We start from the raw sequence: 18,838 nt of genomic DNA on the forward strand, positions 1-18,838 counted from the left end.
TTTCCTGGGAATGGTGTGATTTCTGACACACTCTAAACATCCATGTCCCTTTCCCCTCTCCTCAGAGGGAGACACGCAGGGAGAATCCCTGCCAACCTTAGTTGCTCTTAGTTCTGAGCAGGGAAGGATGGCTGGCTCACACCTCTTGCTGGCATTTACCTGCTAGCATACTTAACAAGTTTCCATGGCAGGTAGAGCAGCATCAATATGGTGCTACTTGTTCTACTGTCTAGAAAAAAGGAGTGCTGTGGCACACCCCCTGTAAGTCACATAAAATAGACAGGAAAATAGATTCCTTAGATAAGTACCAGCAGAGCAAGAGGATGCTATAGCTCTTTAACCAGACACTTGTGAAAGACAGAGTGCGGGGAGACACCTGAATCAAACAAGGTGAAAGTGTGGGGTGGCAAACCTCCATGGGGACACTGACTGAAGAGGATGGGAAGTGCAGCCCAAGTGTGGTTAGAAGTATGTGACCACCTCAGGATCTGTGACATACAGGAGCCCTGCTCCAGATCTTCTCAAAGGGCAGCAGATGACTGTGGTCTGCTGAGCAGTGACCAGAGTCAGTGGTAATTCCAGTCTCCCAGAGGCATATGCTGCCTATCCTCCACATCCCACTGTCCAGCTCACCATCCCCATAGCCTGTCACATGCTCTGATGGCAGGCTCTGACAATGTAGATCTGCCACAGGAATAGCCCAGGGGACACAGGGCCAACCCAGCCATCCACCCTATCCCACCACTGGTCAATGACTTTGGAAAGAGTTCCACAGATATGCCAATGTAGCAACCACAAATAACCCCATAACAATGCTGACCCTAGAGTCTGTCAGAGTCTACAATGTCACACCCCCCAGGACCCTAAGTAGCTCAAGGAATAATGGTTTGGTTGACACCATGGTACAGATTGAGCCCTGAAGATTTTAAAAATTCAATGCTGGAGAGATGGCTCAGCAACTGCTGTTCTTCCCAGAGGACCTGGGTTCAATTCCCAGCAACCACAAGGTGGCTCACAACTGCCTATATATAGGTCCAGCTCCAGTGGATCCCACAGGTACTGCACACACGATTCACATACATACATGAGGCCAAAACCCCCATACAAATACAATTAGAAATGAAACATTTTTAAAAATTCAGTAATATACATTTTACAAACAGCAAAAGTTGAAAGTGTCTGTTCCTTTGATAAAATTTCTGTTTCTGAGGCTCTGAGGCAAACACAATTCATAAAATGTCCTATACTATGTACAACCAGTGTGTCTGGTCTTTAGCCAGGCCCCAAAGAAAAGTTAAGGACAAAAAGGTTTAAGGCAGAGAGCAGGTCTCCATCCACCCTCCTGACTAGTCACCCAGGAAGCCCGGCAACATCAGTTAAAGGGCTGGAGAGAGAGTTTAGTTGCTAAAGTGCTTGCTGCACAAGCATGAAAATCTACAGTTCCCCATCATCCACATAAAAGCCAGACATAAAGGTATGCCTGTAATCCCAGCACTGGGAAGACAGAGACGGGAGGATCCCTAGAGCTTGTTGGTCTGCAAATCTAGCCAGATTCAGTAAGAGACCCCATCTCAAAAAAAAAAAAAAAAAAAAAAAAAAAAGGTGGATTGGCTGGCAAGATGGCTCAGTGGTAAAGGTGAGACCTGACTCTCACGAGTTGTCCTCTGGCTTACCCATGTGTACCATGGTGCATATGTGTTTGTGGGCATGCATGTGCAGACACAAGCACAACTAAATAAATGGGAAAAAAATCAAGATAGATAGCAACTGAGGAAGGCATACTATGTTAACCTCTGGCCTGCACATAATCATATGGACACATGTAATCATATGCACACATGCATATGTATACATGAACATCTGTAGGTATACATACACTTTTAAAAAGTCAAGGGAGCAAATGGATTCCTCCCCAGGGCCATGAGCAAACTTGAAGAGTTGGCTGATGCAGCTGATGGTACACCCCTGAAATCTGTGATCCCAGGGAACCCTGGAGGAAGTATACACACTCATGGAACCCCAGGACTCCAAGCATTATTAAGGTCTCGAGTGCAGGCCTCACCACATCCCAGATCAACAAAAAAAGATGCCTCTTTTAGCCCAAGGAGGCTTGGGAGTCACAAAGCCCTTCCTTTACTCAAGAGCTGTCCTACAACAAAATGGTTAATGAATAAGCACCAGAGCCAGAGGGCTCAGGCCAAATCAACCCTTTTAGAGATTCAAAAGTGGGGGAGGGTGCTGGGGAAAGGACTGCTATAAAATGGAATGAGATTTGACACTCTATCAATGAAGCAGACAATTCCCAAGGCTAGATGCCAGGTCTGACTAATAAAATTTCTGATGTTGCCATCAAAGCCAGGAATGGTCATACTCCCTCTCGTTAGCCAGAGATCTGCAGGTGTGCTGGCTTTCTTTCCGAAGGTCTGATCAGCTTAAGAACCTAGCCTTCCCTTGATAACTGGCTTACATTTTCATTAATTTTTCACCAAACTTTATCTGTGTTGGGTCAAGGCTTATCCTCTGAGCAATTACCTCAGAGGCAAGCTATAAGGCAGCACACTTGGAAACTGAATCAGTTCTGTGTCTACTGAGAGTGTGATGTAGCTAGTGGCCCTACACATCGAATCCCCAAAAAGACAGCACTCATGGCTTCATAGAAGCCAGCGTCTAACTCCCTCTCCTATCTGAACTGACAGGCCTCTAGGTCCAGGGTCTTTGATCCCTTAGCTATTGCCTTGGCTGGATACTGCCAAGCCCTAGCTCCTCTTCTGTGGATTCTGAATGCTCTTACCTAGAACATTTGTTTGCAGTTGTCACTTGTTTTAATTTGTTTTAGTTACTCTGACAGCTGTTCTGCAAAGGCTGAGCAGTTCCCAGTCAACAGTGGTCATAGGTGGCCACTCACAGGCCATGGCTATGCAGGGCTCTCCTGTAAGCACCGTTCAGTGCCTCCTTCCTCCCGTCCTTGATTCCAGTCTTTCAGTCCCTCAGGAAGGGATGTGTCCTCCTCTAGACTGCCGGTGCCCTCTACAAATTCCTCATAGGTAGACTTCTCTGCAAAGGGCCGAGGGCCCAAGAGCTCTATCATGTCGGCCTTCTCCAGCACTTCTTTCTCCAGGAGTCGCCTGCTCACCTGAAAAGGACGGCCACCCATTAGGCTGCAGTGCCCAGGACAAGGATGTACTACTAGTGGTCCTGATCCAGGACATAACCTAAAGAGACCCACAAAGACCAGCATGGCCTGACCATATCCCAACCTGGGACCCACAACCTGGCTATCTATGAGTGGAGCACCACTCACCTTCTCTACCTGTTCCCGGCACTGTGTAAGCAGCTCCAAGGTCCGATCATAGGCAGACCTGACAAGGCGCCGGACCTCCTCATCAATGAGTTGGGCAGTTGCTTCACTGTATGGCTTCTCCACCATGGTTTCACCTTGTCTGGGGAGGTCAAAGGATACCTGACCCAGCTTCTCACTCATTCCAAACTGCACAATCTGAAGTACAGGAAGAGCCTAGGGTTAGTTGTGTCCAATACAACTGACAGGGTCACACTAGGACACTGCTCCTTACCTGGGCATAGGCACTCTGGGTGACCTTCCTCAGGTCATCCTGAGCCCCGGTAGTGATCTGACCAAAGAACAGCTGCTCAGCCACCCTACCCCCCAGCATCATACACATTCGGTCGAAGAGCTGCTCCCGTGTGTAGAGGTACTGCTCACGGGGAAGGTACTGGGCATAGCCAAGCCCCTTGCCCCGAGGTATGATGGACACCTGAAAAATAAGAGCCTGGAGCTGTAGAAATAGGTCAGGGGTCAAGAGCACATGCTGCTCTTGCAGAAAACCCAAGTTCAGTTCTTCGCATTCCTATCAGGTGGCTTATAACCATCTTGTAACTCCAGCCCCAGATCAGATGCCCCCACTTCAGGATTCTATGAGGACTGCACTCATGTGTATCAACACACACACACACACACACACACACACACACACACACACACACACACACACACACACACACACACACACGTTCAGTTCCCAGCACCCACACAATGGCTCACAACCACCTGTAACTCCCGTAGGCTGAGTTCCAGGGCATCTGACATTCATCTGCTGAAGTCACCTGGTGCACATAAACATGCAGGTAAAACACTCATAGACATAAAATAAATCTTTAAAAAATTCAAATTACTCTTTAGTAGGAACTGAATGCCCAATTACTCTGACAGAGTCAGATCCAAAGCTTCAGACTTAAGGAAGGCCCCACCCAGAGCCAATACCTCCTGTTCTGCTTCCCCATCCCAAAAGGAACTGGACACCAACATACTTCTTGAAAAGTAAGATGGCTCATATGGTAAAAGAACTTATCACCAAGGTTTATCACTTGAGTTTAATCCCCAGAACCTATATAGTAGGAGAAAACTGGCTCCCACCTCTGACCACCATACGTGTAAACTCTCTCCTCCCTCCCTCCCTCCCTCCCTCCCTCCCTCCCTCCCTCCCTCCCTCCCTCCCTCCCTCCTAAACACAGAGAAAGGAAAGTAAAAGGGCCATGTCTATGAGTGCGCTGATAGCAGAGATGGCCCTTGGGCCTAGAGGCTGCCAATGTCATCAGCAGACTTAGTTTGAGTAACTGACCTTCAGCAGAGGGTCTGCATGTTCTAAGAACCAGCCCACCACTGCATGCCCAGCTTCATGGTAGGCTACAGTTGTCTTTTCGTTGGGTTGTAGGACCTGGGTCTTCTTTTCAAGGCCTACAAACCACATTCCAAGGAGTCAAAAAAGGGGAAGAATGTTCACCTATAAACCCCCAAGGGCACTGGACAGTCTGGATTGACTGCCATATCCCATTCCAAGGCCTTGTCAGGAACCTGACCCTCCCTCTATATCAGTCTTCCCCTGAGCACCAGCTCCATCCTACTCTCTACTCTGTAGTGAAACCCATCTCCCAGCACTGGAGGGACACCATTCATCCATTCTAACCAAACCTGACTTATCCTGCTTTAGAAAGCTGTTTTTAGAGCTGGAGAGATGGTTTAGCAAGTTAGGAGCACTAGATGCTCTTCTAGAAGACCAGGGTTTAATTCCCAGCATGGACATGGCAGCTAAAAACCATGTGTAACTCTAGTTCCAAGGGAGATAACATACCCCCACACACCCAAGATAAGGTTTCTCTGTGTAGCCCTGGCTGTCTTAGAACTCGCTCTCTAGACCTCACTGGCTTCAAATTCAGAGATTTGACTGCCTCTGCCATGCCTCCCAAGTAATGGGATTAAAGGTGTGCGTCACCATCACCCAGCATAAGAGTGGACTTTTGGACTCTGTGGGCACTGAACACATGTAGTACACAGACAAACATGTAAGCAAAATATCCATACACATAAAAATAAATTAAATCTAAAAATTTTTTTTAAAGTAAGCCACTGTCAGTCAATGAACTTAGCACAGGGTCACTTTCTGTCATGTGTCAAGAAGCAGCAGGAATGTTCTCAATGTCCAGTTAGCACACTTAGAACAAGTACAGGACCAAGAAAAGCGAATAACATCATGTGTTGAGCTTCTCAGACTGCAACTGCAAGGATTAATTAATTAGCTCACTAGAGCCACAGAGACAGCCCTCAAGTTTGCATGTACTCTATACACTTAAACTTTAAAAACAAAACCTCAATGATGAAACCTAAGGATGACCGCCAACCTGGCTAAACTTCAGTTTTTAGCACAGGGATGGATCTATACTATCATCCACCTGATCGCCCTTTCCAGTAACCACACCAGACCAGCCAACAGCAGCAATGTATTACTTCTCAGTCTCAGAGCCCTATGAGACCCTTAATTCACCAAACTCCAATTCCTGTCTGGCTAGCACAGCTAGCTGAATTGCTCCAGGCTACTATATGAACTACCCAGGTGACCTGTATGCTGGCTGGAGACAGATGACTGAGCTGAAGAAAACACGTAATATTCATTCCTTTAACAGAGCTGTCCCAAGAGAGTTCGGAACCAGTAGGCATCCTGGGATGGTCCCTACCTTACACAGATTTTCCTTAGAAATATCATTCATCCAAGCTCTGCTCTTCTTCTCTACAAGTACACTTTGCCTGTCTTCTACATCCAAGCCTAGCTCTGGTTTCCCAAGGCCTGCCAATGGCCTGCATACAATTCAGAAGGGAATGAAAGCTCCTAGGAGAGCCCTAGGTCTAAATTTTGGTTTTCTACATGCTGAAGTCATGCTAGGCTATCCAGAAAATGTCTGTCCCTTCTCAGGGGATGTGGGCTCACCTCCAATGACCCTCTCGATGGCTTTCTCAAAGTGCTGCTCCTGGACAGAAGGGCTAAGATGGCGGGCGGCAATCAGTGCTGCTTCATTGCACACATTGGAAATATCAGCACCTGAGTCGGGAAAAGAAGGTAAAGTCAATGATTCTGGCTGTTGAAGTTCTACCAAGATCAACTTCATTAAAGGAAAATCTAAAGGTTAAACTTCAGCAGAAAATGTAGGTAGAAATTACTTCACCAGTCACTATAACTTTTGCAAAAGTTTCTGGTTAGTTATGTAATTTTATTGAGAAATAACCCAATTATCATAAAGGCATATACAACATTAACTTATAGTAAACTTGGCAATGTGATGGATAGTATTGAAAGAATCTACAATCACCTGAGAGACAGGTCTCTGGACATGTGTGGTGGTTTGAATGGAAATGGCCCCACAGGCTTTCATGTTTGAATACTTGGTCCCCAGTTAGTAGAATTGTTTGGGAAAGACTAGGAGGTGTGGCTGTGTTGGAGGACCTGTGTCAATGGGAGTTGGAATTTGAAGTTTCAATAGAGCCCACACCATTCCCAGATAGGTGTCTCTGCTTCCAACATGTGGTTTAAAATGTAAGCTCTCAGCTCTGTCCTGATGCCTTGACCTCACAGAGATCCGCCTGCCTCTGCCTCCCGAGTGCTGGGATTAAAGGAGTGTGCCACCAACACCCACCAATACCACGGTTTTCAACTATAGCCTCAATCCTATTCTAAGACATCTTTCATCAGCTGAGAAACATTGTGCCTTTTATACTTAGTTCCTATTCCTACTCCAATCAATTACTAGTCTGTTTTCACCTCTGTGGATTTGGACTTTTTGGATCTCTACTGAAACCATAAACCATCATGGGGAAGGGATTCATATAAAGATGTGGCTTTTTATGTCTGGCTTCTTTCTTTGAGCATTATTTTTTAGACTATCTACATTATAGTATGTGTCAGTACTTCATCCCTTTTTGTCAAATCTTATTTATTTTAAACTCATGAGTATGCAATACTCATGCAGTATGCATCACATGTGTGCTTGGTGCTCAGGGAGACCATAACTGGAGTAGTGGTTGTAAGTGGCCATGTGGGTCTAGGAACAACCAACTCAGGTCTTCTGCAAGAGTAAATGCTCTATAATCTCTGAGCCATCTTTCTAGCCCCTAATATTTCATTCCTTTTTACAACTGAAAACTGTTATACATAGTATATACCATATATTGATTTACTCATCCATTGTTGGAAATGACTGAGTTCTACTTCGGGACTATTACAAATAATGAGGCCATAAACATGCATGTTCAAGTCTGAAATACATTTTCAATTCTCTTGAGGATACATGTAGGAGTAGAGTTGCTGGATCATATGGTAACTCTGTTTTGCTTTTGGATTATCAAACTGATTTCTATAGTGGCTATACCATTTCCATTTTACATCCCCACTAGCAACATGGGGGGGGGTTCCAACTCTTGTTTTCAGCTTTTTTTTCCCACTCTTTCAGGTATGAAGTTTTGTTTGTTTGTTTTAATTACTTATTAATTATATATACAACATTGTGCTTCCATGTATATCTGCACACCAGAAGAAGGTACCAGATCTCATTACAGATGGCTATGAGCCACAATGTGGTTGATGGGAATTGAACTTAGAACCTCTAGAACAGCTAGAGCTCTTAATCTCTGAGCCATCTCTCCAACCCCAGGTATGAAGTTTTAACACACTGTGGTCTTACTTTGTACTTTCCTAATAATCAAGGTTGAACATTTTTAATGTACTTAATAGCCATTATTTTGCAGAAATATATATTTAAGTCCATCTCAGGTTCTCAATATATAACCCAAGCAAGTCTCAACCTCCCTAATATGAGGACCATGGTATGTGCTACCATATCTTTTCTTTTTTTGGGGGGTGGGGGCTGTTATGAAAGCTTTCTAGATATTCTGCATACCATGCCTTTATCAGATACATGATTTTCATTCTGTGAGTTATCTTTTCATTCTCCTGAGTTTATCCTTTGAAACAAAGATTCAGTATCCAATATGTCTATTTTCTGTTTGTTTGTGCACTGGGTCATATATAAGCAAGCACTGACAATTTAATGTCATAAAGATTCACTTATTTTCTTCTAAGAATCTTATAGTCGAAGCTATTAAATTAAGACTTTTATCCATTTTGAATTGATGTTTGCAGCTGGTAAAGTTAAGGGTCTAACCTCATTCTTTTGCCTGTGAAGACCCAGCTGTCCCAGCACCATTTGTTGATGAGATGGCTCTTTCTGGTTCTTTCCCCAACTGTCAAAATCATCTGACTAGCGACGTAAAGGCTTCTATCTGGACTTTCGTCTCTTCCATTGGCCTCTGTCTCTCCTTTGCCAGGACCACACTGTTTGCTTACAGTGCCTCTGTGGGAAGTTTTGAAACAGCAAAGTGTGAGTCCTTCAACCTTTACTAGATTGCTTTGGTTATTGGGGCCCTCACAGCTAGTTCCATTTGAATTTTAGAAACCAGTATTTCCATTTCTGACTTTCATAAAAATACATTCTGCTCTTTTTACCTCCTTCCTCCTCCCTGTAGGAATCTATAAGCATGAAAACATTGTTGAATACTGTGGTCTTTAACACAGCTCTGTATTGGTTTTACATACTTGTTTTTTTAAAGTTATAACGCAAAACAAAACATTTACCTACATAGTCACCTTTGTAAATGTGTTTTTCTTTATGGCCTCAAGTTGACTATCACCCTCTTGCTTCAGCCTGAAGAGCTTCCTTTCATTTCTTTTTTTTTTTTTTTTTTTTTTTGGTTTTTCGAGACAGGGTTTCTCTGTATTGTTTTGGAGACTGTCCTGGAACTCGCTTTGTAGACCAGGCTGGCCTCGAACTCAGAGATCCGCCTGCCTCTGCCTCCCGAGTGCTGGGATTAAAGGCGTGCGCCACCAACGCCCGGCGCTTCCTTTCATTTCTTGCAGGGCAGAGTTACTATGAAAAGGTTGTTCTGCCTTTCATAATCTGCAATTCTTCCTTCACTCTTTTTTTTTTTTTTTTTTTTTTTTTTGGTCCTCCGAGACAGGGTTTCTCTGTGGCTTTGGAGGCTGTCCTGGAACTATCTTTTGTAGACCAAGCTGGTCTTGAACTCACAGAGATCCGCCTGCCTTTGCCTCCCGAGTGCTGGGATTAAAGGTGTGTGCCACCACCGCCCGGCTTTCCTTCGCTCTTAAACGACAGTGTTGGCAGTCACAAAATACTTAACTGATGGTTTTCTCAGCACCTCAACAGTGCCTTTTGAACTCCAGTTTTTAAACAGAAGCTAGGTGTTTATCACTGAGGTCCCCTGAACTGTCTGTTCCCGTTTTTTGATACTTTCAAGAGTCTCTTGTACCTTTGGGTTTTCATATTTGATTTATGAGAATACTGTGGGCCTGAGTTTTGAGTTCACTGAGTTTCTTGGATGTATGTATGCATTCACATCTTTTATCCAGTTTGGGAAGTTTTGTATCATCATATCTTCAAATATCCCTTCTGTATTTACTCTCTATCCTGTCCTTCTGCAGGTCCAACAGGTGGTTCTAGACTGCCACAGGCCCCTTAGGCTCTTCTTTTCTCCATTGTCTTCTCTTTCTGTCCCACAGACTTGAACATTTCATTTGATCTATCCCCACGTTTCCTGGTTCTCTTCTGTCTGTTCAAACCTATCATCTGTTCCTCTAGGAAATGCCACATTCTACGTAGCAGTACTTTTCAGCTCCAGATTTATACTTGGACCTTTCTCTACTTCCATCTCTTCACTCTGTTTCCTGGAACAGTTTTCCTGATTTCCTTTAGATCTTTGTCCATGTTTTCTTTTAGATTTTTGAAAATATTTAAGATATGTAATTTTAAGATTTTTTTTTTTGAGACAGGGTTTCTCTGTATTGTTTTGGAGGCTGTCCTGGCAGTCGCTCTGTAGATCAGGCTGGCCTCAAACTCACAGAGCTCCACCTGACTCTGCCTCCCAAGTCTCCCAAGTACTGGGGTTAAAGGCATTTGCCACTACACCCAGCTTCATTTGAAAAAAAAAAAATTTTTTTTTTTTTTTGGTTTTTCGAGACAAGGTTTCTCTGTATTGCTTTAGAGCCTGTCCTGGAACTCAGCTCTGTAGACCAGGCTTCAAACTCACAGAGATCCACCTGCCACTGCCTCCTGAGTGCTGGGATTAATGGCGTGTGCCACCAATGCCTGGCTTCATTTAAAGATTTTTTTTTTTTTTTTTTTTGGTTTTTCGAGACAGGGTTTCTCTGTATTGTTTTGGAGGCTGTCCTGGAACTAGCTTTGTAGACCAGGCTGGCCTCGAACTCACAGAGATCCGCCTGCCTCTGCCTCCCGAGTGCTGGGATTAAAGGCGTGCGCCACCAACGCCCGGCTTAAAGAATTTTTAAAAAGTATATTTATTCATGTATTGTGTATGGGCGGGAGTATGTCAAACTGTATGTATGGTGGTCAGAGAACAAACTGTGGAAGGTGGTTCTCTTTCCACTATATAGGTTACTGGGATCCGTTTGAGCCCTCTCATCCTCCCATTTTAAGAACTGCAGGTGGTTGATGGCGGATGGCTGGTAGATCTTTGAGTTTGAGGCACATGGCAAGCAGATATAAGAGTTTGAGGCCAGTCTGGTCTACAGAATGAGTTTCAGGATACCTACACAGAGAAACCCTGCTTCCAAAAATGAAACAAACAACCAAAAATTGCTTACTATGCTTAATATTGTATTTACTTGGGGCTTTAAGTTTTCCTTCCTCTATGAATATACAATACCTGCTTCTTTGCAGGTTTTGCCATTTTCTGCTAAATCATCAACCAAAATTTTTAGAACCTGGTTTTATTTTTTTTTGATTCATTGCAGTGAAAAATAAGTAGAGACTATGAGAAAAATTTAAGCTGCCTATTTTCTGGGGAAACCCTCAGTATTAAAATAGTTGCATCTCCTAGCCAAGAGTCAATCCAAAATTATACAGGGGGAGAAGCAGCCTTCAACAGTAAGAACCAATGGGTACCACAGTGCTGATCTCTGACTTTGGAAACACACCAGCAGTTCTTTTAATGTGGGACTTTACACGGCTCCTTTTGTCAGAAACAATGACACAGCCCTGTCCCCAGCATCTTGATATTCTCAGAGATTATGTGCTATGCCCTTTATGTACAATGAGTCTTGGGGAGAAAAAGTACTTTGTTTTTGAAAATTTATTTTATTACTTACTTATATGTTTGTGGAGTCCAGAAGAATGTATCAGATTTCCTGGAGCAAGAGTTACAGATTCACCCACTGTGGGAGCTACTAACTAAACTCTAGTCCTTTGGAAGAGTAGCAAACAATCTTAACCACTGAGCCATCTCTCCAGCCCTGGAAATGCACTTCAATGAAGCAGCACCCTCAAGTCCATGTGGAAGTGGGTCAGAGTGAGTTATTGAGGAGTTCTAAGTCTGCCCTATTGTGGAAGTGTGGAATTCTTTTGCTCAGTCCTCCAAACTGAAAATCCTCACAGGGAAATCTAAAGTCTGTGCAACATACTCTGGTTTCTTAGCTGGGCACATAAATGGACACCTGAATTCTGCAAAGGGTGAAAAAAATGAGACAGGAAGGACACTCTAGACAGAATACGAAGAAAGCCCTTCACTGTTAGTCTGACAAGAACTTCTCACCACTACACCACAGACGAATGAACATGCCTGACCCAGGGCTGAGCAGGATGCTATAGGTACCCAGAGTGAAGCACTCCACTGCCAAATGACCATATGGCAGAAGTAGAGGAACTGCAAACAACTTGCTACAGTAGCTACGTGGTTTTCAAAGGGCTGCTATGGAGAGGCAAATAGGTCAGAAAACCCTTTACATAGGTTCCCGCCCATTTCTGGGGTTCAGACCACTCTAGTACAGAAACAATTATCCTGGCTCTGGAGATGAGGTTTGGAAAAAGGAAAAACCAAACAATCACGCCAGATGGGAGTTCAAGCCAAGATCAATGTGTGATATGATCCATCTCTTCAGGGGATCACCCTCAGACATTATTTCCACCTCTGTAGTAAAGACTTAAGTCTAAATAGAAACCAATAAACTCAAACGGGCACCAACAGGTTTTAGATAAAGAAGATCTGAAGCCAGCCGGGTGTTGGTGGCGCACGCCTTTAATCCCAGCACTCGGGAGGCAGAGGCAGGCGGATCTCTGTGAGTTCGAGGCCAGCCTGGTCTACAAGAGCTAGTTCCAGGACAGCCTCCAAAAGCCTCGAAGAAACCCTGCCTCGAAAATCAAATAAAAAAAAAAAGAAGATCTGAAGCCTTTGAAATGTTTCAAGTTCAAAGTTCTACAGACCAGGTGACCATTTGCCAGTACCAAAATAGGCAGGTTTAACAACCACCAGTCACTATAGATTAATGAATGCACTTGACATCTGCTAAGATGAGTGGCTCAGCAATAAAACACTTACCAGTAAAGCCTGGAGTAAGAGCTGCTAGCTTTCTCGAAAGAGCATCTTTGGTGAGGCGTTCATCTAGCTTGAGTGGACGCAAGTGGACCTTGAAAATAGAGGACCTGCCTTTGATATCAGGGGGACCTAATAAAATGAGACATATAAAATTATGTTCTCAGAGCTTTTGGAAGGGGTTTCTGCAAAATTACTTCACAAAACTTCAAGAACAGTCAGCAGAGCTCCCTGCCTGCAACAAAGTTGAAATGATTAAAAAAAAGCCCAAAGTGTATATATCAAAACACCAAACACCTTCTTGGGAATAGGTATGTAGCTCACTGGTAGAGTTGGCATGAACAAGGCCTTGGGTTCAATCACCACTAACACACACACACACACACACACACACACACACACACACGTACACACCTACTTCTTAATCAATATTAAATCTATTCCCCCAAGGCCATGTGATCAGAAACTGTCCTGGACACAAGTACTATCTACCCAAGATCAATGTGCTCCACTTGGGAAACGTCAAGGGAAGGTGAATATCCTTGACCATTAGGGAGAAGAACAAGGGATAAATCCTTTTTTTCCTAAAGTATCAAGGTTTTATAAGGCTGTATGAGAGTAAAATCTGGAGAACAGAAATAGACTATGCCACTCTTACCTGTATTCACTACAAGGATGTATGGACAGCCAAATCACACCTACTATTCCCAAAATGTGGACTGTCAGATGGGACCCAGAATCAGCAACTCCAAAAGCACAGCAAGTGAGTTATCCAAACCTTTAACCTCAGAGGGCTGAGATCCAAACCCAAGTATCTACATGATAAGCACTCACCAATGTAGATCTGGCGGTCAAACCGGCCAGGTCGTGTCAGGGCTGGGTCAAGGATATCAGGGCGATTGGTGCCAGCTAGCACTACCACATTAGTGGTAGAGTTGAACCCTAAACACAAGAAATGCTGGTTAATCTGAGGAAAGCCCAGGCAACACCAGATTCCGCATGACCATTCCAAGTCAGGTCTCATGCTGGTTCTATTTCCCTTCTGCTTGCCACACATCCTTCTGTAAGTACCAAGAAACAGGTATGAGGCCCTGCCCTGCTGCCCCAGAGGCCCATTCTAGGGAAGACAATACACAAAGACTTGACCTCTGGCTCTAAGCTCTATTACCTTCTACTATGAGTAAGGTACGTTTCTACTGGTGGGAAAGCAGATCTTTTCTCAACAAACAGGGAACCCTGTAATCTGAGTCAAGGATATGAGATTAAAGCCTGGAACATGGGGAGTCTCTTTGTATTTCTGACTCCTGCTACCGTGATACCATCTTGTCAGACTCACTGCCTCCGTCCACCCAAGTCCTTGTGGGCTTGAAGGATTCATCAAGCACAACCAGGTGATGGCAGGCAAGGAACACTCATCCAAGGCGAGTCCATGAAGATGATGGTTAGGGGTGCATATGTGTTCTCTCCTTTATTGTCTCCACTCAGTCCCCGACAGAGGAAAACATAACAAGAACCTATTCCACTTACCTTTAGGTACTAAAATTTCTTTTCTTTTCTTTTCTTTTTTTTTTGGTTTTTCGAGACAGGGTTTCTCTGTATTGTTTTGGAGGCTGTCGGTCCAGCTTGGCCTCGAACTCACAGAGATCCGCCTGCCTCTGCCTCCCCAGTGCTGGGATTAAAGGCATGCGCCACCACCGCCTGGCCTGGCTTGACTGTCTTAAGGACCACATGAGTGTTGCCCTCAGCCACCTTTCTCTGACAATGGCTCCTGGTGCCCAAACTACTAGTGCAAACTACATTATTTATGCACAATACCTGCCTTCCTCCCACAAGTTTAAAATCTTGGCACAAGCCAAGCAGAGGGTACCTGACCCAATGAAAGCAGCAGGATTAAGGCAATTCCTACATGCCATCACAACTTGTTCCTGGAGAAGACTCTAGATTCAGCATCTGGTCTTGATGGAGCATTCCTTGTGCCTTCCCTTTTGGCTAATTTTGCTGTGTGTCCTTTCTCTGAGTTGGACCACACCTAAATATACCTGATTTTGTGACTCCCTGGCAAAAACCAAACCCAGAGAGGGCTTAGGAACCCTAAAGATAAAATGAAGACAAAATCTGCCAAAGATCCATTGGAAGCTTTACTTAACTCAAAACACCCTGGCTAGAATCACTCTGAGATCAGCAGAACAAGGCCCAGAGCAAGAGGAGTACATCTGACTCCACTATATCATATGTGCACCAACAGGGACACTTAAACTCATATACACATCTACCTCCCAAGAAAAGTGGGTGCCCTCACCCCAGCTAATTTCCCACCCTCGTGGAAGGTAGGAAACAAATTTCCCACTGTGCAATGAGCAGCTCTATGTGAATCAAACACTCCTTTCTTACTTATGTTTTCTTGAGAGCGTTCTTTTTTAAAATCAGAATGCATCAGCCAGGCATGATGGCACATGCCTGTAATCCCGTCACTCCAGAGATGAAGGCAGGAAGAATAAGAGCTCCAAGTCAAGCTAAATAGTGAGAGAGAAGAACGAATATAAATTCCTATGGAAACCGAGTCCTTGCAGACCTGCTACAGTGCCCACTCACCGTCCATCTCCACAAGCATCTGGTTTAAAGTGTTCTCCTGCTCACTCTGGCCTCCCAGGTGACCACGGCCTCGCTTCCTGCCAATTGCATCAATCTCATCAATGAATAAAATACAAGGAGCATTTTTTCGGGCCATTGCAAACATGTCACGAACCTGGAAAAGGAATCCAGACCCTATTTTGTTATTTACATCCTATCATACAGAAGAACTGTTCACCCTGAGCCCTCCCTTTGATACATCAGTACTTCCCTGATAGGGCACACTCAGCGCTCATCCCACACAAAGCCTATAACTACACAAAATGACCAATCCTGGACAAGAAGTGTATTGGCACCTTCATAACTAGTTACCCATCCACCTACCCGTGCTGGCCCAACACCAACAAACATTTCCAGGAACTCTGACCCATTCACAGTGATGAAGGGCACATTGGCCTCCCCAGCAGTTGCTTTTGCAAGAAGCGTTTTGCCAGTACCAGGTGGGCCAGTGAGCATTGCTCCCTGCAAGAGAAAAGAGACACCTAGTTCTCCAGAAGGACAGATGGCACACTGGGAACAAGCCCAGCTTCTACTTAGATCTAAAAAGGAATTTGTTTCTTAACACATATAGGAAACTTCTAGGACTAACAAGAATCTCATCAAATCCACCACTTTTAGAGCCTAAGATTTATTTTTAAAGATTTATTTATTTATTATGTATGCAGTATTCTGCCTGCATGCATGCCTGCAGACCAGTTGCCAGATCTCATTACAGACAGTTGTGAGCCATCATGTATGTGGTTGCTGGGAATTGAACTCAGATCTTCTGGAAGAGTAGTCAGTGCTCTTAACCTCTGAGCCATTTCTCCAGCCCCTAGAGCCTAAGATTTTTTAAAAAATCTTCTCTCTTAAAAAAAAATTAATGCGGGCTGGAGAGACGGCAAAGCAGTTAAAACATTGGCTGCTCTTCCAGAGGCCCTGAGTTCAATTCCCAGTAACCACATAGTGGCTCACAATCATCTATAATGAGATCTGGCACCCTCTTCTGGCCTGCAGGCATACATACACACAGAATGCTGTATACAAAATACATAAAAATCTTTAAAAAAATTAATGCGCATGATTGGAGAAACGGCTTAGTAGAGGTAAGGTGTCATGAAAGCATAAAGATCTGAGTTCAATTTCTATAGCTGATGTAAAAAAGCCAGGAACAAAGATAATCACACTTGTAATCACATTATTAGGAAGGCAGAAACAGGTTGATTTCCAGTGGCTCAATGGCCAATAAGCCAGCCTTGCCTACTGAAAAGCTACAGGCCAATGGAGACCTAGTCTCAAAACAGAAGGCAGAGGGCTCCTGAGAAATGACACCTAAGGTGGTTCTCTGGCCTACCACCTCCCTACAAGTGCACACAGAGATATATACACAAATACACACCATAGTTTACACACAGATACAGCATCTAAAAAGATAACTCCCATAACCAGATCCCAACTTGGAGGAGTTATCTTCTGCAGGAATAGGTCTAGGAGGAGTCCACTAGCTCAAAAAACCAGAATGCTTTTCTTTTTTCTTTTCTTCTTTGAGTTTTTTTGTTTTGTTTGTTTGTTTTTTTTGAGACAGAGTTTCTCTGTGTAGCCCAGGCTGTCCTGGAACTCACTCTGTAGACCAAGCTGGTCTCAGACTCACAGAGTTCCACCTGCCTCTGCCTCTCGAGTTCTGAGATTAAAGGCATGTGTCACTGCCGCCCAGCCCACAGTGCTTTCCTTAATGATTATTGTCAAAATGCTCTCTAAGACAGCAGTTATCAGTTGACACAGCCACCTGGGAATGAAACACAATTGTCTGTTGAAAGCCAGTGAGCTTGTCCAGCTTCATAGCCTTTGGTTTAAGGGTGGACACAACTCATTTTGGGGGGCTCATCAGTTGTTGAGGCCAGGCAGCCAAGGACCCGAGTGGGAATCCCCAGAATCCATGTAAAGCCAGGCACAATAGCAGTGCTCTTACAGAGACAGGAGAATCCCCAGAAACTGTAGCCTGGCATACACAGCAGCAAATAGCAAGGCATCCTGTATCAAACAAGGTTAAAAGTGAGATTGTCCTAGGACCTTCACACATGTGCTGTGGCAGGTTATGCTGCTTAGTGCTCTGTCACCTTGACCCAAAAGAGCCTTCAGGAAAGAGTGAACCTCAACAGAGAAAATGCTTCCATTAGATTGGCCTATAGACAAGTTTGTGGGGTATTTCCCTGACTGATGATTAGTGTGGGAGGATGTTGGGGAAGTCCTGTGCATTTGTCAATAAAGCACTGTCTGGCCAATAGGGAATCTAGATAGGAGGGACTAGGAGTCCAGAAGGACTCTGGGTAAGAGAAACACAAGGAGATTCGAGATGTAACCGCCATGGGGTAGGAAGTCCGGAACTATTCTCTGGTAAGAGAAATACTTAGATTAACAATTATGGGGTAATTACTTAAGTCAGAGCTAGCCAGTAAGAAACAAGCAAAGGCCAACAGCTTCATAATTAATATAGCCTCCTGTGTGTTTATTTGGGACTGATGCGGCTCTGGAACCCGGCTGGCAGGAAGGCTCCTCTCAAGGAAAAAGCTTCTCTTTACAGGAGGGCCTAGCCCATTGTGGGTGGCGCTACCTCTGGGCAAACAGTCCTGGGTTATATAAGGAAGCAAGCTGAGTAAGCCATGGGGAACAAGCCAGTAAGCAGCGTCCCTCCATGGCTTTTGCCTCCAGGTACCTGCCTTGCTTGAGCTCTGCCCCAACATCCTTCATTAACTGTTACTTGGAGTCCAAGATGAAATAAACTCTTTCCTCCCCCAGGCAGCTTTAGGTCATGATATTCACCATAGCAAAAGAAACTAAGCTAAGACACATACATGCCTACACTCACTCATATAAGCAGACATTTGAAGAAAAAAAGATTGCAAATTCACATCTTTATAACACACCTTCATTTTAATTTTAAGTTGAATTTATGCCTGAAACTTAAATGCCTGAAACTATTATGCCTGAAACTTAAAAATATTTTTTAAAAGTTATTACATTTATTTAGTTATATTTGGGGGGTGAGGTTGGCAAGCCATGGCATATATGAGGAAGTCGGAGTACAACTTGCTAGACTCAGTTCTCTCCTTCCACCATGTAAAAATGGCATGTGGGTACAGAGATTAGAACCTGGGCTGTTTCCAGGTAGTGTTGGGCCACACTTTCAATCCCAGACACTAGGGAGAGCAGAGGTAGGCAGATCTCTGAAAGACTGAGGCCAATTTGGAAAACAAAGGTAGTTCTAGGATAGCCAAGGCTACACAGAGAACCAGGGACACACACACACACACACACACACACACACACACACACACACACACAGACAGGACGGTATGTAGATGGACATTGGACATTCAGGCAGTCAGGTTTGGTGGCAAAGTTCCTTCACCACAAAGCCACCACACTCAGTTTAATGTATTTGCTTTCTAATGGGCACATGTGGACATGTGGAGGTCACAGAACAAG

At 44.3% G+C, this 18,838-nt stretch overlaps 1 protein-coding gene across 2 annotated transcripts in view; it reads right to left on the reverse strand.

Moving 5' to 3' along the window:
- Window positions 1-1,768: 1,768 nt before the first annotated feature.
- LOC101844656 (AFG3-like protein 1) overlaps window positions 1,769-18,838 on the reverse strand; it is a 29,818-nt gene continuing 12,748 nt past the window's right edge. For both annotated transcript variants that reach the window (XM_040735075.1, XM_040735081.1), the window contains exons 9-17: window positions 15,698-15,835; window positions 15,335-15,488; window positions 13,577-13,684; window positions 12,749-12,874; window positions 6,279-6,389; window positions 4,638-4,753; window positions 3,573-3,773; window positions 3,302-3,496; window positions 1,769-3,133 (exon numbers count right to left, since the gene is read on the reverse strand). In XM_040735075.1, the coding sequence (XP_040591009.1) occupies window positions 2,915-3,133; window positions 3,302-3,496; window positions 3,573-3,773; window positions 4,638-4,753; window positions 6,279-6,389; window positions 12,749-12,874; window positions 13,577-13,684; window positions 15,335-15,488; window positions 15,698-15,835 (1,368 nt within the window). In that variant the 3' untranslated portion in view covers window positions 1,769-2,914. The remainder of the gene's footprint in view (window positions 3,134-3,301; window positions 3,497-3,572; window positions 3,774-4,637; window positions 4,754-6,278; window positions 6,390-12,748; window positions 12,875-13,576; window positions 13,685-15,334; window positions 15,489-15,697; window positions 15,836-18,838) is intronic.

This window comes from Mesocricetus auratus, unplaced genomic scaffold, assembly GCF_017639785.1.
Source record: "Mesocricetus auratus isolate SY011 unplaced genomic scaffold, BCM_Maur_2.0 Super-Scaffold_6723, whole genome shotgun sequence".
Lineage (NCBI taxonomy): Eukaryota > Metazoa > Chordata > Mammalia > Rodentia > Cricetidae > Mesocricetus > Mesocricetus auratus.